Here is a 25865-nt window from a genome sequence, read left to right on the forward strand (position 1 = left end):
AGCGCCGTCAAGAGAGAAAAGCACGTTTTATTGAAGTCTGGGCGGCAGAGAGGAGCCTGCGGGGGCAGGGCTGGGGAAGAGGGCAGTCCAGGTGGCGGTGGGCGCACAGGTGGTGGGTGGGAGGCATCAGGCGCCAGGGGAATCCTGTGGGGGTGACAAAGGTGAGAGGCAAGAGAGCCCCCCGGCCATCCCAGCCCACCCTTCGCCCCCTTCTCCTCCCCCCGCCCCCCAGCCTAGCCCGAGCTGCAGGACCTGGCTGGGTTCCATCGCGCCAGGTGTCTCTACCGCCTGCGGGTGGACAGACCTGAGGGGGAACACGGAGAGTCCGGGCGTCAGGAGGGGCACCCTAGCTCCTGCGGAGCGGGAAGCAGCAGGGGGACTCGGGGACCTCGGGTTTCAAAGCCAGCCCCTCCCACCTCGCACCCCGGGAGGGCCAGGAAAGGGGTTCTTGGAACCCGCCCTCACCCCCGCCCCAAACACTCGAAATCTCCCCAGACTCACGGCGGATGGAGCTGCGGAAAGTTCCCTCCTCTTCATCAGGTTCCCCAGTCCTGGCAGAAGGAATTGGGGATGAAAACGGAGAGAGGCAGCCGCCCCCTGGACCCCTCCCTCCGCCAGGGCAGCCCTCACTTCACAGTCCCCTGCGCTGAGGGCTGGAGATGGGCGAGGAGCAGGCTCGGGGGCCGCCAGAAAATCGGGCGCACCCAGGAGCGGCTTAAACGTGTGCCAGGGGGTGCTGCTCCCAGTGCCTCCCGGAGCGCAGGGGAAGAGACTGGAAGTTGGTGGGGGAGGGGCGCCGAGGGGCCTGAGCGCGGCCGGCCTGGCGACAGCCTAGGTTAGAAAAACCCAGAACCCTCATCTCCTCGTTGAGCGATCTTGGGCAAGTGGCTTCGCCTCCCTGTGCGCCGGTTTCCTCACCAGCAAAATGAGGTTAATAACAGCACCTACCTCCTACTAGGGGTGTGGGGAGCAGATAAGGCAATAAAACGGTATCTGGCGCGTGGCGCTAAATATTAGCTATTATTTAAAATGACATCCATGACTGTTTCAACATGGAGAAGGTGTTCATACGTTGCCTTAAATTTTTATTTAAAGATGAATCAAAGAGCTAGGAACAGGACTCTGAGCTAAACTGGGCCGCCAAGCGCGGTGATCTCATTTCGCCGTGGCTCTTTCACAGCACTTATCACGCTTTGTGATTTTATATTTGTGGGGCTGTTGGAGCCCACGGCCGCCGCCCCCACTGGGCTGGGAGCTCAGCCAGGCAGGGAGGGCAGTTTATTTATTCACTGGTCCCCAGGGCTTGGCTTGGGGCTTGGCACACATAGTAGGGGCTTAATACATTTTTGCGGAAAGGGCTCCGGCTGCGGGTCTGGTGGATGCCCTGCCTCACCCCCGCAGCGCCCCTCTAGAGCGAAAGTAGGTGAGTGAGAGCCCGGAGGGGCCTCTTACCTCTGCTGCTGGTTGAATTTGCACCGGCACCTTCTGCCTGCGGGTGGGGGTAGGAGGAGGCCGGGATTCAGCTCCGGGCGGGCACGGAGCGGCGCTGGTGAGCCGCCTGGGGCTGGGGAGGGGCGGAGCCGCAGGGATAGGGGCGGGGCGAGGCGGAGGGGCGGGGCGGGGCGAGGGCGGGGCGGCAGGGCGTGGGCGGGGCGGGGCGGAGGGCGGGGCTAGGGCGGGGCGGCAGGGGGCGTGGGCGGGGCGAGGCGGAGGGGCGGGGCTGGGGTGGCAGGGGTGGGGCGAGGCGGCAGGGGCGGGATGTGGGCGGGGCTAAGGCGGCAGGGCGGGGCGAGGGCGGGGCGAGGGCGGGGCGGGGCGGAGACCCGCGGCGAGGCGGGGACGCACACCACAGCACCCGCGGGGGCTGGAGGCAGGGGCTGGGGTACTCACTCAGGACGATGAGGATACCGAGGATGAAGAGGATCCCGGCGATGATGAGGCCTCCGATCCGCAGGGATTGGTAGTCTGTGGGCGGCAGGGAGGAGGGTGAGGGCAGGGAGGGGAGGAGGAAGGGGAGGAGGAGGGGGCGAGGAGGACCCGGGAGGGGAGAGGAGAACGGTGAGAGGAGGAAGTGGGAGCGGGATCAGGGAGGGAGATCAAGCGGGGTGCGAAGGAGAGGGAGGAGGTGGGCAGGGCAGGCGGGGAGGAGGCAGGAAACAAGGAAGTAGAGGAGGATGGTGGAGAGGGTGAGGGGACCGCAGAGGGGAGAGAGGGAGGCACAGCAGAGGATGAGCCATGAAGTACGCAGAGGTGACAGGAGAAAGAGACTCAGAGAGGGACCAAGTAGACAGACACACAGAGACACAGACAAGGGCAGATCAAAACAGGGAGTCAGAGAGCCAGATCTCTGAGAGACGCGAGAGACCGGAGAGTGACCGAGATACAAACACCGAGCCCGAGAGACAGGTGGACAAGGAGAAGAGAGGTAATGAGGACAGGACGGGCACACCTAGGCCATGCGCCCTCCCGGCTCCCCAGTAGATGCCTCTCCCTCCCTCACCGTAGGTGAACGGGTCGTGTTCCTGTGGCGCTTCTGGAAAGAGAAGGAAGTCAGAGGTTGGCTGCTTCCTGGGACTCTGCACAGGGAAGGGCGTAAAGAGACCCTCTGGGGGCTTTACTCCCGTGGGCTGAGAGTCTGCGGACCGCTGGGCCCTGAGCAGGCTGCCCACCCTCCCTGGGCCTTAGCCGCCTCATCTGCCCTGTGCTGGGTGGGGCGGGGGGCTCCTAACTGCCCCCGCTTCCTGTCTTATCCCCTGTTGTCAATGATTCTGTCATTTGAGGTTAGAGGCCTCCATCCCACCATCCGCCTTTGCCTGACCTTGCATCCGCTCCCCTGCCCCAAATACTAGCTGGTGTTTGGACCCACGCGAAGTCCCCAGTTTCCTGGTACCCCAACTGACTGGGTGGAGGTTGGAGTCTCCAAGTTGGTTCTCTTGAAGGGCTTTCCCCTCCCTGGCCTCCCTTGGGGCTGAGGTGGGTTGTGGGCTACCCGCCCTAGACTCACCTGCGGTGGCCGTGGTGAGGAAACCCACACAGAGAACCAAGATGTGGTGGAGAGGTGCCATCGTCCTGGGAGGCAGCAAGGGTCAAGAAATGTGTTCCTCGTCTCCCTCACCATTGGGGCTTGAACCCAAGGGGTTAAATCAGAGTCCAGGGGCTTAATTCCAAAAGCACCCATCATCCAGCTTGGCCACTGCTTCATGTGGACACGGTGTCCCCAAAACAAACCACCGTGGGGGTGGTGCGACACACAGCGAGGGCAGGGGTGAGACACACACAGCCCACCGGGGTCGCCCAAGGCCTGGGCCTCCTGACAGTGGGCCCCAGGTTCCCACACCTACCCCGTGGGAAGAGCAGGATGGCTCACCCCACCAGGTGGGGAGACAGACGCACGCCGTGAGGGGTGAGCGACACTGCAGCCCAAGACACGCCCAAGGGCCACCTGCCCACACACAGGGCCTCGCTGTGTCCGTGTAATATCCCGGCTCCCCTGGCCTCGGCCGCTGGCCGGCTCTCTCCTGACCCCGGGTATAAATATCTCCCACTTCACCCTGGAGGAATTTGCCTCACACAGGCCACCATGGCAACAGCCTTCCTTCCCCCACTCGGGGGTCACGCACAACTCTGCCGGGGTGAGGCCCGGCTGCCACATCGCTACAGGCTGCCCCTGGGGGAAAGGCCACCCCCTTCTCTTCTGGAAATGATGAGAACAAGGATAAACATCCCCTCCGCCTGCCTCTGGGTGACATCTCTCACAGGCGGACACCACCAGGCGAGTGGCATGAGGCCCAGAGCAGCGGGGCTGAGAGACGGAAGACAGATGCCAGGGCCAGGGACACACACAGACACACAGACACACAGACACACACACATACGCAATGGGGCTGGAATGGAGACAACGCCTACTCCCCAAACCTCTGGTTTGAGCAAGACATGGGGTGGAGACACAGTCACTAAAACGATACTCTTCATCTGAGCCTCCAGTGCCCCCCAAAAGTGACGCCACCCGACCTACACACATCAGTGCTCAAAACCCACCCCAGCCTGCACACGCAGCAGCAGGGGAGGGGGAGTCGCACCCACACTCGGCTCCTGGGGAACCCCACGGCCGTCCCAACCACACTCCCTTCCTCTTGGGTCTGGCCTGCCTGGGAAGCCACGGGCTGGCCACTCCTGCTCCCAAAATAGGTGGCGTGGCCAGGCCAGGGGTGAGGCCTGGGGGGGAGGGCAGGGGACGCTCACCCCAGTCAGGCTGTCCCCTGCTGAAAGAAGGCCCCCAAACGTCCGGCTGTGCCGGGGGTGAGCACTTTGGACCCCCTGGCCCAGAGCTGGTCCTGCGCCGCCCTCAGCGGTCTCCCCTCCCAGCCCCACCCCACCCCTACCCTCCCCAACCGGCAGCTGTAACTGGAGCCCGGGCTGGAGGGGGGCCAGGGGGCGGCCCCCAGCCCAGACCGCCCTGGCCCGCTAAGTTAACTCTCTCAGCTCAGATGGAGGAGCCAGGGCGGGATCGCGGGGGAGGGTGCTGGCAGCTCACGGACACGCACCCGCACCCACGCAGGCAGGCACCCACGCTCCGCCCCCGGCGCCTCAGAGAGCCTCTGCCCTGCGGTGGGCCGGTGGGTGTCGGGGATTTTCTGGGAGGCTCCCCGGGCATTGGGCCGGTCGGGGCCTAAGGTCACCCTGTCTGAATGCTTCGGAGCCCACTGACCCCTGACCCCAGCGTTCTGCGGAGACCTGGTGGGCACCGCAGGGCTGTTGTGGGAGCATTTCAGTGTGTGTACGTTGTCTGCTGCTGACGGTGAGTTCACCCAGGAGTGCACACCACACACACACACACACACACACGCGCGCGACTCCATTTACATAGACAGAAAATCAAACATACGTATGTGCTCCTACATACAAACACAGAGACAGACACACAGAGGATAACACCCGTGGAGACCCCAAAGACACACCCGTACAGCCGATACTTCTTACACCAGTCACAAAACACGGACAGATACATTTGTATACGCATGCCATACACACGCGCGCACACACACATGCACATTCGTTCGCATGGATGCCCCTACAGAGACACAAAGACCTAGCCACGCAAGTGTGCACCCTTACAAATGGCCACACCCTTGTGAAGACGCACTCACAAATGGCTGTACAGAAACACACCAGTACACACACCGCACATCAATACATTCAAAAGCACAGATGCCCACCAGCCCTCCCACACCGTTTCCGAGATGCGAAGGCCCACAGACCATGTACATATGTACGTGGGTACCTGCATATACCTCTGCGGGTACAAAGAGAGACAGAAACTCTGTCAAGGACTCAGGTGTAAGACCAGCCACTCTTACAACCACAAAACACACACAGACACACACACACACTGTGTTCATACCCTCATGCACGGGCAAATAGGACATAGCTGGCCACTCAGCCATAGGCAGACAGGTCTACACCTGGAGGGGGGGCCAGGGGGCGGCCCTTGTGTTGACACACTTGGAGACACCACCCAATGTGTGGTGATGTGTTTAACCCCAAACCCCCCCTTTCCTGATCTCATGTGGCCTGTAGGACTCTCTGGAGAACAGCACGTGGTGTCCTCACAAGCGGGCCAGATTCGTAGGTACAGGTGACAGAGAAACCTGGGGCCAGGTCTGAGCTCTGCCGCTGGTGGTTGTGCGACCTTGAGCAGCCCATGTGACCTCTCTATGCCTTAGTTTTCTGTCCTATAAAATGGAGAAATCACCAAGAGCGTACGTAAAACGCTGAGGCAGGCTCAGAGGCCTGTGAACCCAACACAGTCCTATTATGAACCCGTTTTAGAGATGAGCAAAACAAGGGTCAGCAAAGTGGAGCTAATTCTCCTGAGGTCCCTGGTGGTTAAGGACAGAAACCACCGGCACGCTGAAAGAGTCAGACGTGGGCTCCGACTCTGTAGGACGCAGTTTCAGGGGCAGGTGGACACGCTCGCACTTGGCTCAGGCATAGCTAGTGCTCACACGATACGTGTGTGTGCATGTGTGTGTGTGTGCGTGTGTGTGTGTGTGTGTGTACTGCCTCAGAGGAGCCTCAGAGGTGGCTTTGAAATGCACCCTCATCCCTGTACATCTGAGCCTCTGCCCCCCGTGGCCCTGCACCCCTGGGTCACCAGCAGGCCTTGGTTAATGATAACCAGGATGTTTATGCAGCCGTGGGGAGGGCTGACAGCGGAGCAGGGAAGTCAAGCAGGGCTGGGGGCACCCGGCCAGCTGCAGCCAGTCCTTGGCATCTCCTCCTCACAAGGCCGACAGCTCCAGAGTGGAGCAGCTCAGCCACTTCCGTGCTAGGTGACGTTGGGCACATGACATAACCGCTCTGAGGCTCAGTTTCTCCTGCTGTAGCACAGAGGTAAAATCGCAGTCACCTCAGAGGGAAGCTGGGATGATTATCTGAAGTGATCCATGGACAGCATGTAGAACAAAGCCTGGCCAACAGTAAGTGACTTAAAAAAAAGGTTAGCTAGCATCACTGTCGTCATCGCCATTCTCTTTGCAAACCCAAGTGAGAACGCTGCTGGCCGGGGACGCTGTATGGATTTACGCCTGTGTCCCCCCTGTGTCCCTGGCACAAGTTCTTCATCTTTGCAAAGGCTTTGGAAAGAAGTTTATCACCTCTGCTTTATAGCCGAGGTAACCAAGTCCCGAAGGCCTTGCTCAAATCACAGAGCCATTCCGGGTGCAGGACAAGTGCTGGGATCCAGAATCCACCTGCAGGCCTGCCGGCCACCGTGGAGGGCCCGCCCTGCGCTGGCCCACAAGCAGGGGCCACCGCCCCCCTCATCTCATGGACTGTTCTACACACAGGGGAAGTGGGAGCACCAATTGCCCCACTTGACAGGGAAACTGAGGACCAGGGAGCCAGATGACTTGCCGGAGCCACGCAGAGCTGAGTCTGTGATCCCTCCTGAACTGTGCTGGAGCCTCCTGACCTCCGAGTCTTCTGGGTGTGCGTGGCCGTAGCCAGAGAGGCTGTGTGTTTTCCTCAGGGTGGGGAGGAGGGTGGGTTGGTCTAGTTCGGTCCGGGGCCATGAAGTGAATCGATAAACCTCTTCATACCTCATTTTTTCCATCTGCAAAGTGGGGATCAGTAGTATGACTCCCTTCACAGGGTTGTTGTGGGAGCTGATCACATTCGTGGTAAGTCAGGCACACAGCAAGGGCTCAATGATTATTAGTACGACTATTTCGGGTTGGGTACAAGTGTCATTTATTTCTTTTTCTTTTTTTAGTTCTTTCTTTCTAAAAGGCTTAATTTCTTTATTCTCGAGAGACACACGGAGAGAGGCAGAGACACAGGCAGAGGGAGAAGCAGGCTCCGTGCGGGGAGCCCCACGTGGGATTCGATCCCAGGACCCGGGGATCACATCCTGAGCCGAAGGCAGATGCTCAACCGCTGAGCCACCCAGGCATCCGTATTTATTTTTCTTACTTAATGGACAGAATCTATCCAAATTGCTAAAAGCTTAGTCCAAATGAAAATGACCAATATCCATGAGCTCTGGTCCCCCAAGAGGGAACACAAAGTCACGCGGAGAGGCCCTGGAGCTGGCTGCTTGGGCTCCAGAGCGGGCCCTGCCCCAGTCCCTAACCCAAATCTCAAGTTGACTTGACCTCCCTCCTCAGTGTTTCCATCTGTAAAACAGCCACGTAAGAGGATCAGCCTCAGAGGGTGCGGCGAGCTCAGCATGAGCTGAGAGACGAAGTGTCAGGACAGGGCCTAGCGCAGAGCCAACGCCGAGGAAGGGGGTGGCATCCTCACCATCGGTTTCCCCTGGAGTCGGCTCCTTATCCCAGTGGGTGGTTGGCACTCAGGGGGTTAATATGAGGCGGGGCCGCGGCTGTGGGCTCGGGGCAGGGCTACTGTCCCGCCGAGTGTGGCCACCAGAGGGAGCAGCTGGCCCCCTCTGAGGCTTGGGGCCCGGCTCATCACACCCTCCAGGGAGGGGGCTGGCTGGGCGAGCCCAGGATGGGACCAGCACCCCCCCTTCCCCGGGGTCGCTCCTGCCACCCCACCCCCACCTGCAGAGCCATCCGGTCCCCACCCTGGTGACATGCTCCTCACACTCCGGGTGCGGTGGAGCGGGAATCTGGGGAGGGGGCCGACTGAGAAGGGTCAGGGCAGCTCCGGCCCTTGCAGCCCCTCCCCTCCCATGGGGCCGTCCAGTCCCTTCCTTAGGGCCGCTCTTCCTATGGCCTCTGACCCCCTCCTCCCGCCGCGGCAGTGCCCAGAGGCGCACCCGGTGCCCCAGTGAGTCCCTTTCCCAAACCTCCAAGGAGAAGGGGCGTGGGAGGAAGGGGAGAAGGGGAATTGGAAGGGGCGGTGAGAAATAAAGACACCAGACAGAGGGACACACACACACACACATACACACACACACATACAGGCCGACAGACCGACAGAGACAGAAACAGAGAGAGACAAAGAAACAGAGATAGAGAGACAAACAGAACTAAAGACAGAGAGTGGGAAGCGGACTAACTCACTGAGTCAGAGAGAGAGAGAGAGAGAGAGAGAGAGAGAGAACTAAGAAAATTAGCCGCCCAGGGCATACAGGAAGAGAAGGCAGCTGAGGAGAGACGGAGAAGGGAGAGACCCGGCGGCCGTGCTGTGCCAGCCGGCCAGATGGGGGGCCGCCCGGCGGGGCGGAGGTAGTGGCCCGAGCCACCCACCGCGCGGGTGGGCAGCGAGCAGAGAGCGGCGGCCGCAGGGGTGAGGGGGCATGGGAGGGGCGGGCGTGCTGCTGCTGCTGCTGGCCGGGGCCGGCGCCTGGAGGCCCCCCAAGGGAAAGTGCCCCCTGAGCTGCTCCTGCTCCAAGGACAGCGCCCTGTGCGAGGGCTCTCCGGACCTGCCCGACAGCTTCTCCCCGACGCTGCTGTCACTGTGAGTGTCACAGTGGGTGAGGACCTGGGGCCCCAGGGGCCGGGGGCAGGGCGTGGGGGGTCCCCGAGGAAGCCGGGACCCTCCAGGATCTTGGGAGGTGGGCAGCAAGGGCTGTCGGGATGCCTCGAAGGGAGCTGCTGGGATGTGGACAGGAGCCGAAGGGAAACTCCAAAGCCCAGGGCAGCATTTGGGGCTCCAGGTGGGGGGCGCGGGGCGGCCGGGGTTGGGGGACTGGATGTCGCCAGGATCCTTGCCAAGTGAGGAGGGCCAATGCCTGTTTCCCTAGGATGGAAAGGAAAGACATCCAGGGTTGGGGCGGCGTGCCAGTGTCCCCCAGACAGGAGACGGCTCTGGGGCGGGACCGGAGCATTGGGGTGGTTTTCTCCTCCGTCCCCAGCTCACTCGTGAGGACTGGAGTCACCCAGCTGAAGGCCGGCAGCTTCCTGAGGGTGCCGACCCTACACCTGCTGTGAGTGCGGCTCAGCTGAGCCGAGGACAAGCTCGAGGGAGTGGGTGGGTGTTGGCACAGGTGCGTGGGGGTGTGTGTGCACAGAGGTGTACGTGCACGTACAGGTGTGTGTGACCGTGTCCATGAGGGTGGAGGTTGGGGGCCAATGTTTAAATCTCATGGGGTGCAGTAATTTGGGGGAAAAAACTCTTCTTGCTCCCTTGGCAGCCTCTTCACATCCAACTCCTTCTCGGTGATTGAGGACGATGCCTTTGCGGGTCTGTCCCACCTGCGGTACCTGTGAGTGAGGCCAGGGGATGGGGACAGGGGTGGGGGCTTGGGAGAGGAAGTTGTGGGGGGCCATCTGAGGCTCCGAGAGTAGACGCAGGTAGGGCCTTATTGGCATGGGTAAGGGGAGTGTCTGGACAAGGGTCCCTCTGGAGGGCAAGAGGCCTGGCGTCTTGGGCTCCTGCTCAGCTGTGTGATCCCGGCCTGCTCACCTCCCCTCTCTGTGCCACAAGATCCACAGCCCCAAGACTGTTTCTGGCTCTCTACCTGACTTAGGGGAGCTCAGGGAGAGTGAAAGAGGCCAGAGATAAGGAAATACTTCAAGTGAACAGGAAACAGCTCTGAGGTGGTGGTGGTGGTGGTGGTGGTGACAGTGTGACAACACCAGCATTGGTGTCGGTGTCAGTGATCATGGTGTTGATGGTGATCCTGTCGCTGCTGCTCACAGGGAAGGGGTAACATTATTAAGGACAATGAAGTGGGGATGATGTTGGTCACCATGGCAGACCCAATGGTGCTGGTGCTGGTGCTGGTGCTGGCAATGAAGTTTGAGGGGCTGGTGTTGCTACTATCAGTGTTGTGGGTGTTGGTAATTACAGCATCGGTGTCGCTGTTGGCAACGGCTGTGGGGGACGCTGGTATTGGTGCAAGGGCAACGTTGCTGGCCCCGGGTTTGGTGGTGATGATGGAGGTGTTGATGTGTATGGAAGTTGTGGCGGTGGTGGTGCTGGGGGTAACGGTGACGTTGGTATTGGCAACGCTGGTACCTGTGCCAAAGCCTTCGATAATGGTGGCAGTGTTGGTGATGACGGTGGCAGTCCTGTTGGGGCCACCGTGAAGGCTGTGTTGCCGGTGACGCTTATCAGTATAGCTGGGTAAGGCTTGGCGACGATGCTGTTGGTGTGGACGACGGGAGTGGGTGGTGATGCTGGTGCTGGTGGCGGTGGTGGCACAGTATTGTATGGATGACAGTAACAGTCATTGGCACCGGGGGTGGTGATGGCGACAGGGGCACGGGTGTTGGTCAGATGGATGACGGTGGAGGTGCTGGCGGTGATACTGGAGCGAGTGCTGGTGTCGGTGGTCCTGTGGTGGCAGTGGTGGTGATGCGGTGGCAGTGCTCACTGTCAGGCTGGCAGTGAGCCCAGGGTTAGGTTCTTGGCTCCTGGGATGATAGTCTGGAACCTTGGGGAGGAGAGTTTCCTGGGGAGGCTTCGGTGGGCTGAGTTTCCCCAAACGCTCCGGGGCCACCGCAGGGACCCGAGGGCCTCCCCCTCACCCCACCTTCCCTCCACAGCTTCATTGAGGACAATGAGATTGGCTCCATCTCTAAGAACGCGCTCAGAGGACTTCGCTCACTCACACACCTGTGCGTGCCTCCCCCACTCGCTCACCAGCCCGCCCAGACAGCCCCCAGCCCCAGCCCCAGCCCCCAGGGACACAGGGGAGCCGGGTAGCTGGTGACAGCCCCTCCTCCTCTCCTTCCACCAGGAGCCTGGCCAATAATAATCTCGAGACCCTCCCCAGATTCCTGTTCCGAGGCCTGGAGACCCTAACTCATGTGTGAGGCTCAAGGGGGCTGGGTGGCTCCAGGGAGTCTGGGGATGCTGGAGAGGGACGGGAATGGCTGTGCCCATTTTTGGTCGACAGAGATCAGTATGCGATGGTTCTTCCGTATTTTTCACACACCGCCTCTGGGGCCCCATCCTGAACCTTCGCCCGGGGAGGGGGCGGCAGACGTGGCCTCCAGGGGGGTGGAAGCCAGGTCGCAGCCCCTCCCCGGCCTCTTGCCCCAGGGACCTCCGCGGGAACCCGTTCCAGTGTGACTGCCGTGTCCTCTGGCTGCTGCAGTGGATGCCCACCGTGAATGCCAGCGTGGGGACCGGGGCCTGCGCCGGCCCCACCGCTCTGGCCCACATGCAGCTCCGCCACCTGGACCCCAAGACGTTCAAGTGCAGAGCCATAGGTGGGGGCTTTCCCGGCAGGGTGGGAGGGACCGCAGGGGTTCCAGAAGAAGGCGGGAGATCAGGGGAATGGCTCCCAGGGCTGGAGGGCTCACCTCGCTCCCTGCTCTGCTGTTTCCCAGCTTGTGAGACCCTGGGCATGAGCATCGGCTCCCTGAGCCTCAATTTCCTCATCTGTAAAATGGAGGTAATAAGCCGTGACATAGGATTGCAGCGAGAATTCAGTGATGCATCCACCCACGCCCGCATTTGGCGCAGAGCCTTGGATGGGAGGCCCTCACAAGTGTTCACTCTGGTGGTTGTTATTCATATAAAAAATGACCGTTTACAAATACTTGCTATGATACTTGCTATTTTGCTTTTCCATAAATACGTTTTGGCACCTTTATGGGTCCTGGGCCATGCAAGAGGCACAGCAGGGATGAGGATGGCCCCGGCTCTTGCCCTCCCGGAGCCCGCAGCACAGAGACGGTGGAGAGTGAGAGCCCAGAGTGCTCAGGGCTGGGGTGGGGGAAGCCCACCTGCAGGCGCCCCGAGCCAGGGCCAGTGCCAGGGGAAGGTGGAGCGGGAGGGCCAGGGACGGCTTCCTGAAGGAGTGGGTATTTGAGATCAAATCCGAAGGCTACTAATATAATCATCAATTCTTACCATCATCTCAGTGTAAGACGTGTTTTTGGTTTGTGGGACTCCTAGAACCAGAGAAGTTAACTTAGGGTCACAAGCAGTCACTGAGGGCCACTCTGTGTCCTGCCCTGTGAGAGGCGATGGGCGCACCATGGTAACCCAGATGGCCGTGGGCCCTGCCCTCAGAAGCCCTGGTGGGTGAGGACATAGACATTAAACAAAATCCTGCTGAAACAAATGTATGCTACATGTTGTGCAAACCCAGGGAGCGATGAGGGAGATGAAGGGGACGGAGCGGTCCCACCTTCCACGGGGCATCGGAGAAGCCTTCTCTGAAGAGTTGGCTTTACATCCAGATGTAGCTCAGTGAGGTTCAGAGGGAAGGGCACTCAAGGGAGAGGGAACAGCATGTGCAAGGGTCCTGAGGCAGCAGTCTGTCCAGCGTGGGGGACTGAGTGAAGGGAAAGACACAGGTGAGGCTGAAGGCAGCAGGGGCCTCACTGTGTAGGACTTTGAAAGCCCACAGACAGCAGAGTGGACTAAAGGCTGGGGGAACCCGCGGGGGGTTTCGAGCAGGGAGAGGGGGTGATGATATGATGGACGTTTTTAATAGACCCACCTTTGCGTGGGCATCCTTGGTAGCTCGGTTCGTTGCTTCAACCCTGGGGCCTGGAAACAGGGCCTGGCACATGGAGTGGGGTATTATAACCAGGAGTCCATCACCTGGCTCTCCCCTCGCGTGCCGGGCCACCTTGGTGCATCAATACTGTAAAAGCTAAGTTGCTGTAACAAAGAGGCTCGAAATACCACGAATTAAAGACGACCGAAGGGTCTGAGGTGAGCAGTCCAGGCGGGTGGGGCAGCCCCCGGGTGTCGTCCTGGTTTTCTCGTGGTTGAAACAGAGTTGTCGCACATCCATCTGCCAGGTCATGGGGAGAAGGGGAAAGAGACCAAGTCCAGGGGAGCCGTTGCCAAACGAGCGAGCGAGCATTGCCCCCATCACTTCGCTCTTTTCCGCTGGGGACCCGGCCTGGACATGGCCACACCGAATATCAGGAGGGAGGCGTCGGGGGCAGCGCTGGGATAAGGTGGCCTGCAGCTGGCCAGCTCTGCGCCCCAGTTCTTTCATGGAAGGGGGGAAGGATGGATCGTGCTGCGCAACCGGCTGCCTGAGCCTCTCAGCCTTAGCTCCCTCGTCTGTAAAACGGACGCAATGGGATGTCCCCCAGAGGGAGCTTGGGGAGGTGAATGAACGAATAACCAATGGTTCCTAAGCAATTAGTTGATGACAGGCAGCTTAGGAAATCAAGGATCACCATCTTGTCGGGACTTGATCCACCAACCGATAGAAAGATTCCGCTGTAAGTCCCGCTGGGGCGCACACCGCAGTGGTCCTCGTTGCAGAGATGTGCAAACTGAGGCTCGGCGACGAGGGCCCTCGGGGTCCCCCGGGGCCTGCCTGACTCTCTCCCGCCACCCCCAGAGCTGTCCTGGTTCCAGACGGTCGGGGAGTCGGCGCTGGGCGTGGAGTCTTTCTCCTACCAGGGGGAGCCCCACATGGTCCTGGCACAGCCCTTTGCCGGCCGCTGCTTGATCCTGGCCTGGGACTACAGCCTGCAGCGCTTCCGGCCCGAGGAAGAGCTGTCCGGTGAGCGCCCCGCCTCCGTCCTCCCCGCGCCCCACAGCCGCCTGGTGGGCCTGCCCCGCTGGCGGCCTAACAGGGGCCTGCTCCCCGACGCCCCCACAGCGCCCTCCGTGGTGTCCTGCAAGCCGCTGGTCCTGGGCCCGCGCCTCTTCGTGCTGGCCGCCCGCCTGTGGGGGGGCTCCCAGCTGTGGGCCCGGCCCGGCCCCGGCCTGCGCCTGGTGCCCACCCAGGCCCTGGCCCCGCGGCGGCTGCTGCGGCCCAATGACGCCGAGCTCCTGTGGCTGGACGGGCAGCCCTGCTTCGTGGTGGCCGACGCCTCCAAGGCGGGCAGCACCACGCTGCTGTGCCAGGACGGGCCCGGCTTCTACCCCCGCCAGAGCCTGCACGCCTGGCACCGGGACACGGACGCCGAGGCCCTGGAGCTGGACGGCCGGCCGCACCTGCTGCTGGCCTCCGCCTCGCAGCGGCCCGTGCTCTTCCACTGGCTCGGGGGCCGCTTCGAGAGGCGCACGGACATCCCTGAGGCCGAGGACGTCTATGCCACGCGCCACTTCCAGGCTGGCGGGGACGTGTTCCTGTGCCTGACGCGCTACATCGGGGACTCCATGGTGAGGCTGGGCCTGCTCGGGGTGGGGGCCAAGCCGAATCCCCTCGGGGCTGGCTTTTCAGCGCCGGCCACCTGATGTGGACTGGTCTTCCGGCACTGACCCCGCCTTGCACGCAGGCCTCCAAACTCTGACCTGACCTTCGAACTCTGACCCCACCTAATGTACTGATCCTTGACGTCTGGCCACCCCAACACCAACTCCAAGACCACTATGACTCCTCAAGGCTGGCTGACCATAAGCCACTTCCTACCCCCAACCCTGACACTGGCCCCTAACCCCAGCTCTGTAACAATGACGCACTCTAAGACTTACATTTGGCCACAACCACCACACGCTGGACCCCCCAAGGCTGAGGGCCCACCCCCCTCTGGCATTCCCCTTCTCGGGTGAGGAACAGCCAAGTGGAGCGCTCTGGGCCTACAAGGCTGAGTCAGGCGTTCACAGGACACGTGTGTAGGGAGCAGACTGTGGGTGCAGGGATGGGAGTGGAGAGCCCAGGGAAGAGCCTGCCGTCACGGAGGGAGGTGACTGTGGCGGGGCGGAGTGTGGCCAGAGGAGACGGAGAAATAGACACCCTCATAGGAAAAACCGACGGATTCTATGTGGGGTGCGAGGGAGAGGCCAAGAACAACCTCGAGTCTGGGGCCTGGGCAGCTGGGCGGTGACAGGTGTGAAGGTAAGAAAGCTGTGGGAGTTTAGGGACCTCCAGGCCGTTCCAAGTGCTCTGAAGCCCCGAGGACAGGGGCAGACCCGGGCCTCCTGGGCCCCAGGCCCTAACCAGCGGCCACACTTCACAGGTCATGCGCTGGGACGGCTCCATGTTCCGCCTGCTGCAGCAACTTCCCTCGCGAGGTGCCCACGTCTTCCAGCCCCTGCTCATCGCCAGGGACCAGCTGGCCATCCTGGGCAGCGACTTCGCCTTCAGCCAGGTCTTCCGCCTCGAGCCTGACAAGGGGCTCCTGGAGCCACTGCAGGAGCTGGGGCCCCCAGCCTTGGTGGCCCCTCGCGCCTTCGCTCACGTCACCATGGCCGGCAGACGCTTCCTCTTCGCCGCTTGCTTCAAGGGCCCCACACAGATCTACCAGCATCACGAGCTAGACCTGAGCGCCTGAGACCCGCGGGGGCCTTGGGCATGGCCCGGAGGGAAGGGGGCAGCGGCGGCGGCAGTCCCAGGCCTCTGGACACCCCCCTGGACCGGCCTCCTGGCCCTCCTCGGGGTGCCGGTGCCTGCGAGGTCCTGACCACAGGCCAAGTTCAAGGCGAGAGCGGGCCCTCCGGTCTGACGCCACGCCTCTAAGGATGACGTGGGGGCTCGGGCCGGGGCGCTGCAAGGAGCCGGGGTGCAGAGCCCCACGAGGTCCGGAAGCGCCCGTCCCGCCCGCACCCACCCTCCCGGCTCCCAGGGACAGGGCCGAGGCGCAGCCAGCCGTCCCCTCCCCTGAGCGCAGTCCGGCCAATCGCTTTTAGCGCCCGCCTCCGTGACGTCACCAGTCGCTGGGCGGGGTTCCCCGCCGGGCTTGCTGAGGGCCTCTGCTGCCTGTGCGCATGCCCGCGGCCGAGGCGGAAGCCCAGCGTGTGGGCCCTTTGCGCGTGCGCGGGGAGCAGGTGGGAGAGCGGGAGCTGCGGGTCTCCGCCGAGGGGCGGGGCTGAGGACCGGAAGTGTATGAGCTCAATAAACGCGCTGTGCACCTGCCGCGCTCGTGGGTGGGGATACTTGGGAGACGGTGTTTCCTGAGTGGCCTGGGCGGGGGCGGGGGGGGAGTGGTGTCCCAGCTCCTGGGCTGTATCATGGGGGGTGGAGGGGTCCCGGGGGTGCATCTTGGCTGCCCTGGTGCGCATTCGCTTGCCCCATGAGTGTGAGCTCATGGTTGGGGTGGGGGGGGGGAGGTCATGGGATGTTCAAGGGATTCTAGGGCCTTATTAGGGGACAAGTCGCTGGATTATTGTGGGTCTCGGGGTCCTGTCTCAGGGCATTGTAGGAGATCGTTTTAGGTGTTTTAAAGGGTGTTTTAAAGGCATTTCATGGGGTGGCCCTCGGGGGCATCTTGGAGATCGTACTGGGCATCGGGGGGTTTCAGAGGAGTCTGTGGCTCCTTGGAGGTTCTCACACCATATGGCCACTATATATTATTAGGAGTGCCGTGGGGCATTATTTAAAGGCCTCGCGGGGACAGTTGGGTATTAGGAAGGGTTTTCTATAATAAAGTGGGGTCTCGGGGGTGGGTAGGAGGGTCATGCGGTCTTACTATTAAAATCATAAGCTCTCTGACTACTCATATCATAGTAGGAACATCCACATCTTTGTTTTCCTGGGATGGTCTCAGTGTCCCCTTGAACGTCCCAGCAGTGCATCTGGTTAGAGCTCTCACCCCCCAAAGTGTCCCCCATTTGGCTACTAGAAAAATCTTATATTGTGCTTGTGGTTCCCCTAGCCTTGGAGGCAGAGGGTGGGCCGCATGCCACTCAGCAGGTCTTGGGCTTTTCCCAACAAGGAGATTCAGCTTCCAGCTTCTGCACCAGCTGCCAGTGTGCATCCACCTTCCAGTCCTCAAAAGCCCACCCCCGTGTACACATAGGGAGTCTTGAGGCTCTTTGGACAGGAGGCGAGATCAATGTTAAGGATACAAATTGAACAAAAAGACCCCTCCGGAGAGAGGTAAGATGAAGCCCTGGCAAGGTGGTCTGAGGCAAGAAAGGAGAATTCTATCCTGGTGTCCGGGCTCCTGTGCAGGGCCAGGACTTGAGGGAAGAGAAGGGACCTCTATGTCCTTTTGGGTGATGCATCCTCAGCAGTTCTGGGCAGAGCCTGGGAGAGATGATGGGTCCGCTTGTGAGAGCAGATGGAGTTTTTTCCCCAAGGCACGTGCGCACACGTGCATGCACACTCCCACGCGCCCACCCCTCCCATCCTGTGTTCCCTGCACGCCCATTCTGTTCCTGTCTTACCTGGAGTGATGAGAGGTGGGGCGTCCCCCGGATGGTGGCTAGGGAAAGAAAAGTGGTGAGATCTGTATCCACCCACCTGTCCTCTCCCTCAAGCCTAGAGGATTCTCAGCTTGCCCTGACATAGCTTCCTGGCTGTTTTTCCTGGAATGGGAGCAAAGCTTTTCAGGATTCAGGGCCCTCTGAAGACTATCAGCTCTGAAGAATAAACCTGGGAAATCTTAGTGGCGGGAATTCTCCAGGGCAGAGCTGGGAGGCCTCTTTCTGCAAGATTTAGCTCTTTTCACCGGTGAAATGTGTTCACTGCTTATTGTGAAGCGGGCAGCAGGGAACCCATCTTACCTGGGCTTCTGGCTGAACTTGCATTTGCATTTCCCACCTGTTGGGGGAGAAGGAACGGTTGGGGGGAGGGGACCCACAGCCCTGCCCTGCCAGCTCAGCCACCAGGGTCCCCACTCACTCATGAGGACAATGATGCCGATGGTGCACAGAACCGCGGCACAGATGAGCCCCCCGATCCGGAGCCTCTGCCAGTCTAGGAGAAACCCAGAGGAGGCGATCGATGCCTGCCTGTGTCCTCCCCAGCCCAACCTCCCTCCATTCGACAGGTAGGTATCGGGCGCCTTATGACGGGCAGGGAGCTGGGGACACGGAGCCGAGAGGACAGCAGCCCCCCAGCCCTCCCTTTACCCAACAAACAAGCGATAAGAGATTTAATGGAAGGTCAGGTGGAGATAAGCTTATCTGTCTGAAGACAAATAAGCAGAGCCAGGGAACAAAAAGTCAGAGGGCAGCTCTTTTAGGGAGGGTGGTCAGGGAAGGCCTCTCTGGCCAGGGACCCGAGGAGGCAAGGCAAGGGGCCATGGCAGAGGGATCAGAAGGCACAAAGGTCTGGAGGCTTGGAGTGTGTCTGCTGTGTCTGAGCAACAGCAGGGAGGCCACCCAGGCGGTTGTCGCAAGGCGAGCCTCCTCCCAGCAGTGGATTTGAACCCTAACAACGGCTCCTTGTGAACCGCCTGGCTTCCTGTGTGCGTCTCTCCTGCTGGAAGGGAACCTTCCCAAGGACCAGACTGGCAGGGCTCGTTCCTTTTATTATTGTCGACAGTTCAGTGCCCGCCCCCCATCCCTGCCTCTTCCTATCCTCACCCCTGTTTCACGCACATCAGACCCCTGCCCGACCTGTGGGGGCCCCTTGGCACAAAGTGGGGTGCGGGGAGGGGGGTAGTGGCGGGGAGACAGCGGCACTAATTCTCACCATAGTAGAAAGGACTGTCTTTATCTGCAAGGAAAGAAAAAAAAAGAACATGAATCCAGGACAACAGCCAGGAGGGCAGGGGCGCGGGGAAGAATTTGGGGGCGAGCCCGGTGGAGTTGTCCGACTCACCTTCTGGGTCGTTGGCCTCCAGGGCAGGCAGGCCTGCTGGGAGAAGCGGGAAGGAGTGGGGATGGCCATGCTGGCCCCAGCAACGCCGGCAAGCAGGGCCGCAGAGCCTCGGGGGCCTTGAGAGAGGGTCCCCTGGTGGACAGTCACCCCCCACACACACACCTGCTGAGGGCACAGGGGTCTGGCCCCAACCTAGGAGATGTGGACTTCCCCCCAACCCCACCCCTGTGAGCCCCACCCGAATGCTGCCTCCCTAAATCAGTTTTACTCGGGGTGTCTTTGGACCACCCCTCCACCTGGTGCTTCCAGACACCTGGCTAACCCTGCCTCCTGCAGAAACGGAGCAACATTCTTGTCACGCTGACAGATGGTACCGGTTCCCATCTCAGAGCCTCGTCCACACCGCACCTGTTCTGGTGGGTGCTCACCACTTCCTTTTAGAGCAAATTACTAATTATAAACCCAATACACTGTATTTCAAAGAAATGCAGCTTTCCATCACTACCCTGAATGGAATGCCAGTCTTGCCTAATGTAAGGGATAAAAAATACAATAAAAGCAAAGGACTAGGATTACATTCTGGCCAGAAGCAGCAGGCTACCTGAGCTCTGGCCCTAAGCTCTGTTCTTTTTGTCAAAGGGCCATTAATCAGTTTTAATTATATTTAAAGCACAAGCACATAGTGCTTACTCCGTACTAGGCCCCGTTCTAACCGCTTTTCACATACTAACTTGCATCATTCTCACGACGACAGTACTAGGTACGGACCAGTATTGTCCTCATTTTTACAGCTGGGGAAATTGAGGATTCCTGTAGCTGCTGCATCCACTAAGCTCCCAGTTACCTCTCCTAATAAGGTGCTGGGGAGGTGGTAAAGACACAGCACACAGGGCTGAGCCGTCCCATCAAGGAGGCCTCAAGACGGTGACTCTGCAGCAGTGTGAGCCGCTGTCTCCGTGTGTACTTTGCAGCCACCGGTTCCCCCTCAAGGAGATGCTGTCCGGGTAGTCACCACCCCACAGGGGAGGCAGAAAGCACCAGAGAGAGACACACATACGCGCGCGCGCGCACACACACACACACGTGGGGCTTTGCCACCCCTCAGTGGAGGGGTTTGGGGAAAAGGCGGCCCGGGGCACAGGTGCTCACCTGCCAGGAAGATGAGCAGACTCAGGGCCACCTCTTGCATGTCAGCGAGCTGGCCTGGAGGGGTGTGGGGGGTGGGGAGGGTCCAGCTTTAGCAGGGCCTCTGGTTCCCGATCCCCTCCTACTCTGCTCCCACCCAGGGTACACAGCTCGTCCCGGGGCAGAAAGGCTGGCACTAACCACCACCCCCGCCACCCCCCACCCCCCGGCTGGAAGGTAAGAAGGAGCCGCAGAGTACAGGGGGGTGGGCGACAACGGAGACCTGGCAAGGAGCCGCAGTAATAACTCACTGGACACCGGTTTGGGGCTTTACGGGAATCGCCCTGGTGACCAAAAGAGGGAGGCGCTGTCTGCTGCCAACCCCATCTTACGGTTGGGGAAACTGAGGCCCTGAAAGGTTAAAATGGGTGCGCAGGGTCACCTTGCCAGGGAGCAGGATTTAAAGCAGCTTGGCTCTGCAGCCGCTGTTTGTCACTCAGGATTCTCAGGGCCTCGGGGTGTTTTGGGAAACGGGATATTGGGAGCCAGGTGGCAGGAGGCCCGGGTTCCCGGGTGTGTCTCCCAGAGACAGCTCGGAGCTTGCCCGCCCTGCCCGGGCTCTGCAGACCTTGGGCTGGGCCCCGGGTCAGGCCGGAGCTGGCTCCTTAGGCTGCTCAGAGCAGGATGTGCAGAGGAGAGCACTGGAGCCTGGGGTGGAGGTGGTGGAGGTGCGGGGGGGGGGGGGGGGGGGCAGAGCAGGGAGGAGCCACCTGGCTGCAGCCCCAGTCCCATCTGTCTCCACAACCCTGGAAGCCCTGGTTTCTGTACTGCCCCAGCCCCTACCCCTGCCCCTACCCCTGCCCCAGCTCCACCCCCTGCCCCTGCCCCAGCCCCAGCCCTTACCTGTGCCCCGCCCCAGCTCCTGTCCCTGCCCCACTTCTGCCCCTGCCCCTGCCCCAGCTCCTGCCCCTGCCCAGCCCTTACCCCTGCCCCTGCCCCTGCCCCAGCTCCTGCCAAGCTCTTCCTGGCAGCCATTATTTCCTCTTTCCCCAGATAGGGCTGTGCAGCAAAAAGAATCCCTCCGTCCCTTTCCTGGTCTGGTATCAGCCCACCCTGCCCCCATCCTGAGTGCCTGAGATAAGCCCCATCTCTCTGTGCACCCTCCCATGTCCTCTCCCTGCCCCCGCCCCAGCCCTTGCCCCTGCCCCTGTCCTGCCCCTGCCCCTGCCCTAGCCCCTGCGCCAGCCCCTGCGCCAGCCCCTGCGCCAGCCCCTGCCCCTGCCTCTGCCCCAGCCCCTGCCCCTGCCCCAGCCCCAGCCCCAGCCCCGGCCCCGGCTCCTGCCCCTGCTCTTGCCCCAGCCCCTGCCCCTGCCCCTGCCCCTGCCCCTGCCCTGCTGCCAAAAGCATACACTGTCAAAATGCTGACAGCCAGAACTCGCCTGTCCTCCGACCCATCCTGTGCTGGGCACTGCCCAGCGACCTTGCTGTGTCTTCACCCATTGCACCCCCTGGCACCCCCGGAGGTGATCTGTCCCAGCCCTCATTTCACTGAGCCCCTGGACGTTCCCTGCTCCATCCCCAGGATCCTCTCTACAGCTGAAGAGAACCACCCATCTCTCTCGTACCCCCCACGTAACCCCCACCTCGAGTTTCTTTCTCCTTCCTGCCTGTTCTCACACACTCCTCCCTGTCCCTGTGCCCACTCAGGTCCTGGCAATCCTCTCAGCGGTTAACCCCCTACAGTGGACTCAAATGCAACCATTTCTTGCAGGAAGGGGCCCGTAGCTTTGGGGAGCATTACTAAGGCATTTAGGACCCCAGAGATTGGGGAGAAGAGCTGGAGCGGGTGTGTGGGCAGGACAGCCTGGTGGCTCAGGGCGCAGGTCTGTAGGAGGACCACCTATCCTCTAAAGCTGCCTCGTGGGCACCTGGGTGGCTCAGTGGTTGAGCATCTGCCTTCAGCTCAGGTTGTGATCTCAGGGTCCTGGGATCGAGTCCCACCTCGGGCTCCCTGCATGGAACCTGCTTCTCCCTCTGCCTATGTCCCTGCCTCTCTCTGTGTTTCTCATGAATAAATAAATAAAATCTTTAAAAAATAAATAATACATAAAGCTACCTCGTGAGGCTTTGTCACCCGAGAGGATGCCTGCGTAGTGAGAGCTAGGGCCTACTTGAGCGGTTACCCCATGCCAGGCACTGGTCTCAGCTCTTCACTCATAGAATCTTCGCCGCTCAATGATGTTGGCACCGTGGTCACCCCACGTTGCTGCCACGGCCTTGTAACCCCTGCTCACTCAGCTTAGTGCTGTCTGCTTCACCCAGGGCCCAGAGTCCCAGCTCTGAAACCTCTTCCCATGGAATGCACCAAGTCCCCCCGGCTGTGAGGGCTCTGTTACTCCCCATCCCCAGGGCCTGTCCAGGCGTCCCCGGCACAGGGGAGACCTAAGGGTGATCTCAGCTGCACCCCAGCCCCAGGACAAACTTTCCAGCCTGGCTCTCCTGCAGTGCAGGCTGCCCTCACCTTCCCTTCCCGGCCCAGGCTGCTGTTGGAAGGGGCCCTGAGCTGCTCCCGAAGGGACTGTAGTTGGTGTGAGGACTTGGAGATGATGACAGCCTGCAGATGGGGGCTCTGCACACCCCTCTAGGCTCCCTCCCTGCCCTGCAGGTCCCAACACCAGTGCGATGGCCGGTTCCACCGTCCGCGCTCTGCTGGCCTCTCCATGATGGTGGCCATCAAGCCCACGCAGAATGACTCCCCCATGTCCCTGGAATTTCCTACCCAACTCCCCACTTTATAGCTTCCCCAGGAAGCCACCATCCCCTTTCCTGAGAAGCTCCAGGACCCACACTCCTCAATCCCTAGATACCCCAAGTCCACCCCGCCACCCACGCATCCACTCTGATACCCTCAATCTGGCCCTGATCCACCTGGATACCCCCGTCCACCCAGGCACCCCTCTCCAACGCTGTCCACCCAGATACGCCCAACCCAGATGCTTCTGGTCCACTCTGACACCCGCGATCCACCCAGGCACCCCGCTTCCACATGTGGACCTTACCCTCGTCCCAGCTCACTCACCCAGTCCCCTCAAGGCAGAATGATCAGGGTCAGGGGGACCCCCGATCAGGCCAATGGAAGATGCTTTGTCTAATCTCCTGCCTCCTGCTCCTTGCCCCCCCCTCCCCGGAAAAATCCTTGCAAGGAGGAAGTTCTAGTTAGTGTCTTTAACAGAGATCAGTGGGAAAGCTGGAGTGGTTTGGGGGCAGAGCCAAGAGGGTGTTGGAGGGAGGGGACCCCAGCCGCTCACCTGTGTGGCTCCCCAGAAGGCTTGGAAAGTTCTGGGAGAGAAGGGAGGGAATGCAGCTGCTAAGCCTGAGTCCTGCCTTTATCCGCAGCTGCCACGCCCTAGGCAAACCTGGGCAGGTAGAGAACAAGTCGGACTCCCTAAAGCTCTGGGGCTCTCTCACCCCATTCCTGCTCTTAAAGAGACAGCTCCCACATCCTTCTTCCCAGCCAGGGTGCTCCCTGAGGTCCCCAAGGTCACAGCAGCCTCAGGTAGGCGGAGGGGGCATACGATGGGCTGGATTCTGCTCCTCACATCAGGACAGGGGGCTTTCTTCAATGTCTCGCCCCCGTGGAAGGGACCTGGAAGGAAGAAGGTTGAGGTCTCCAACAGCAAAGCTTCTGTCTGGAAGAATGGTGGGGGGAAGGCGAGGCACTGGGGTGATAATCTCATGTCTATCACTTAGATTGTGTGCTACACTTGGTCCAGGAGGGCTTGGTGGCAGTTTCAGGATATCTGAAGTCCCTTTCCAGATCGCCTGTTGCTTCCGACCCCTTGAGGGTCAGCAGATGATGCTGATAGGACCAAGGTCATGAGGTGGAAGGTGGTGACAGGAGTGGAAGGTGGGCGCCTTCGGGCTTTAGACTATGACCTCGCTCCCAAGTGCCCAACGTGCCCTGGAGAGATTGGGAACTGGTTTCTGAGCATCGGCAGACCTTCCTAGCTCGGGCTCTTCCCGAGGGTGCTGGGAGCCAGATGCCTGGGTCCAGGCCGAGGGCGTTGGGGTGGAGGCTGCCTCCCACTCCGGATAAGGCCATTGCTCAGTGGTGCAAGGCCCCCTCCCTCCCTCACCCCTCCTGCCCCTCCTCCTCATGGCATTCTTTCTGGCTGGGGTCTGTGTAGGCCCCCACATGGTCCTCGTTGGGGTGCCCCCTCCCCCTAATTCTGCCTTTTTAGACAGAGGGACTTTTGTCTGGGGGCTGGATGGAGAACAAGGCGCCTTTGAGTGGCTGGCGGAGGATTGGGGTCATGGGGAGGGGCAGGGCCAGGAAAGGGGTGGCTCTGCACTGGCCACCAGCTGGACTCCAGGCGACCCCCAACACCATCTCGGGGCGGGGAGGAGGGCTGCAGGAGCCAGGCCAGGGAGAGTGCGGAGTACAGGATGGGGAAAGGGAGTTTCCGAGGTCAAGACTCTGCTGGGGGTTGTCTGCTGGGGGTTGTCCGCAGGGCAAGGGAGAAAGGACCCCCCCACTTCCTAGCAGGAAGGGCTGGGGAAGCAAGGAAGGCAAGCCCAGATACATGCTTTCTTTATGTGGCTCCCTCAGGCAGTTTTTCAATCCCAGGCCTTAGACTAGGACAAGGCCTCCCCCGCCCTGCTCCCATCAAGAAGTCCCTACAAGGAGTGGAGGGGGCACTCGGGGTGAGAGGCTCCATCAAAGTGGGAGGTTCAGGGGGAGACAGAAACAGTCAAGGGAGGCCTGGAGGGGATGATCCCAGTGCAGCTAAGGGGGTCTTTTGTCTCGGGGAAGACAGACTCTCTTGCCCAGACTTTCAAGATGCAATGTCCCTGGGAAGACCCCCTAGGTGCTCTTGGGGGTTGGGTGGTGTCTCCCTCTGCTGGGAAGTGCAGGAACTGCAGGCATCAGGGAGAAGAGGCCTGCGCTCAGGGCTGGACTGTCCTTTACCTGGGCCCGCGTCTGCAAACTGAGATGCCAAGGGGGCCTGGCAAGGATTGTGAACGAGTGCAGCAGGACGGGCACGAGACCACAGGGCGCGCTGGCAGCTGGGCAAACGGGAGAACTATTGTCCTGTTTAAAAGGCAGCCACCCACGGGATCCCTGGGTGGCTCAGGGGCTGAGCGCCTGCCTTCAGCGCAGGGCGTGATCCTGGAGTTCCCAGGATCGAGTCCCACATCGGGCTCCCTGCATGGAGCCTGCTTCTCCCTCTGCCCCGCCCCCCTCTCTCATGAATAAATAAATAAAATCTTAAAAAAAAAAAGGCAGCCACCCAAACGACTGGAACAAGCTCCGTGCACAGAGAGGACAACTCGCTACTATGGGTGCAGAAAAAAAGCAAGATATATAGGAGTATGCTACCTTTGGGGGGCGTGGAGAATGTATTTGCATACACTTGTTCATGAATGAAATAACTCTGGTTAGTGAGGGGCTGGGGGGCTGGCACCAAAGGAGACGCCTCCTTCTTGTACCTTTTGAATTTTTATATTCTGAAAATGTCCTACTTCAAAATAAGTATAATTAAAAGACATAAAGGATAGTCTCCACACCATCCCAGGCAATTGCTGTTATATTTTCAATTGATATTAGGAACCCGAATCTTTACACGGAATCCCCGATATGAAAAGTTGGTTCAGGGGCGCCTGGCTGGCTCGGTGGGTTGGAGCCTGCGACTCTTGACCTCAGGGTGGTGGGTTTGAGCCCCACGCTGGATGTAGAGAAGACTTAAAAAAAGAAGTTAAAATAAATAAAATAGATAAAATAAATAAAATAAAATTTGGCTAGACTTTTTTTTTTTTTTTTAATGTGTAGGTTTAAAAAGTTATGCAAGTCCAACAAAATACCTCTAAGGACTGGTTTCAGCCTGCAGGACCAACTTCCGCCAACTTTGTT

At 60.4% G+C, this 25865-nt stretch overlaps 3 protein-coding genes across 20 annotated transcripts; 1 reads left to right on the top strand and 2 right to left on the bottom strand.

Moving 5' to 3' along the window:
• Window positions 1-7: 7 nt before the first annotated feature.
• FXYD1 (FXYD domain containing ion transport regulator 1) lies at window positions 8-4498 on the bottom strand. 12 transcript variants are annotated; one of them, XM_072781367.1, is made up of 8 exons: window positions 4243-4498; window positions 3005-3069; window positions 2501-2533; window positions 1891-1965; window positions 1453-1489; window positions 502-551; window positions 253-304; window positions 8-144 (listed from the first exon to the last, which is right to left on the bottom strand). In XM_072781367.1, exons 2-7 carry the CDS (start codon window positions 3063-3065, stop codon window positions 282-284), a joined length of 279 nt encoding a protein of 92 aa, XP_072637468.1. In that variant the 5' UTR covers window positions 3066-3069; window positions 4243-4498; the 3' UTR covers window positions 8-144; window positions 253-281. The 12 variants fall into 12 exon arrangements, with proteins under 12 accessions (XP_072637468.1, XP_072637446.1, XP_072637410.1 ...); XM_072781345.1 differs by having other exon boundaries at window positions 1453-1564; window positions 4243-4493; XM_072781309.1 differs by having other exon boundaries at window positions 1453-1564; window positions 2501-2576; window positions 3005-3123; window positions 4243-4386.
• Window positions 4499-7064: 2566 nt separating this feature from the next.
• Window positions 7065-16195, top strand: LGI4 (leucine rich repeat LGI family member 4). Of its 2 annotated transcripts, none has more exons than XM_072781265.1 (9): window positions 7065-8925; window positions 9212-9394; window positions 9602-9673; window positions 10959-11030; window positions 11153-11224; window positions 11458-11627; window positions 13733-13897; window positions 13997-14502; window positions 15300-16195. In XM_072781265.1, the coding sequence occupies exons 1-9, from the start codon at window positions 8765-8767 to the stop codon at window positions 15612-15614; spliced, it is 1716 nt and encodes a 571-aa protein (XP_072637366.1). In that variant the 5' UTR covers window positions 7065-8764; the 3' UTR covers window positions 15615-16195. The 2 variants fall into 2 exon arrangements, with proteins under 2 accessions (XP_072637366.1, XP_072637377.1); XM_072781276.1 differs by having other exon boundaries at window positions 7074-8925; window positions 9323-9394.
• Window positions 16196-17093: 898 nt separating this feature from the next.
• Window positions 17094-23402, bottom strand: FXYD3 (FXYD domain containing ion transport regulator 3). Of its 6 annotated transcripts, none has more exons than XM_072781234.1 (8): window positions 23263-23373; window positions 19979-20032; window positions 18830-18865; window positions 18701-18724; window positions 17906-17980; window positions 17788-17824; window positions 17449-17486; window positions 17094-17308 (listed from the first exon to the last, which is right to left on the bottom strand). In XM_072781234.1, exons 2-8 carry the CDS (start codon window positions 20016-20018, stop codon window positions 17289-17291), a joined length of 270 nt encoding a protein of 89 aa, XP_072637335.1. In that variant the 5' UTR covers window positions 20019-20032; window positions 23263-23373; the 3' UTR covers window positions 17094-17288. The 6 variants fall into 6 exon arrangements, with proteins under 6 accessions (XP_072637335.1, XP_072637351.1, XP_072637314.1 ...); XM_072781250.1 differs by having other exon boundaries at window positions 18830-18862; window positions 23263-23369; XM_072781213.1 differs by adding an exon at window positions 20266-20365 and having other exon boundaries at window positions 17788-17980; window positions 18830-18862; window positions 23263-23310.
• Window positions 23403-25865: the final 2463 nt, after the last annotated feature.

Source organism: Canis lupus, chromosome 1 (assembly GCF_048164855.1).
Source record: "Canis lupus baileyi chromosome 1, mCanLup2.hap1, whole genome shotgun sequence".
Lineage (NCBI taxonomy): Eukaryota > Metazoa > Chordata > Mammalia > Carnivora > Canidae > Canis > Canis lupus.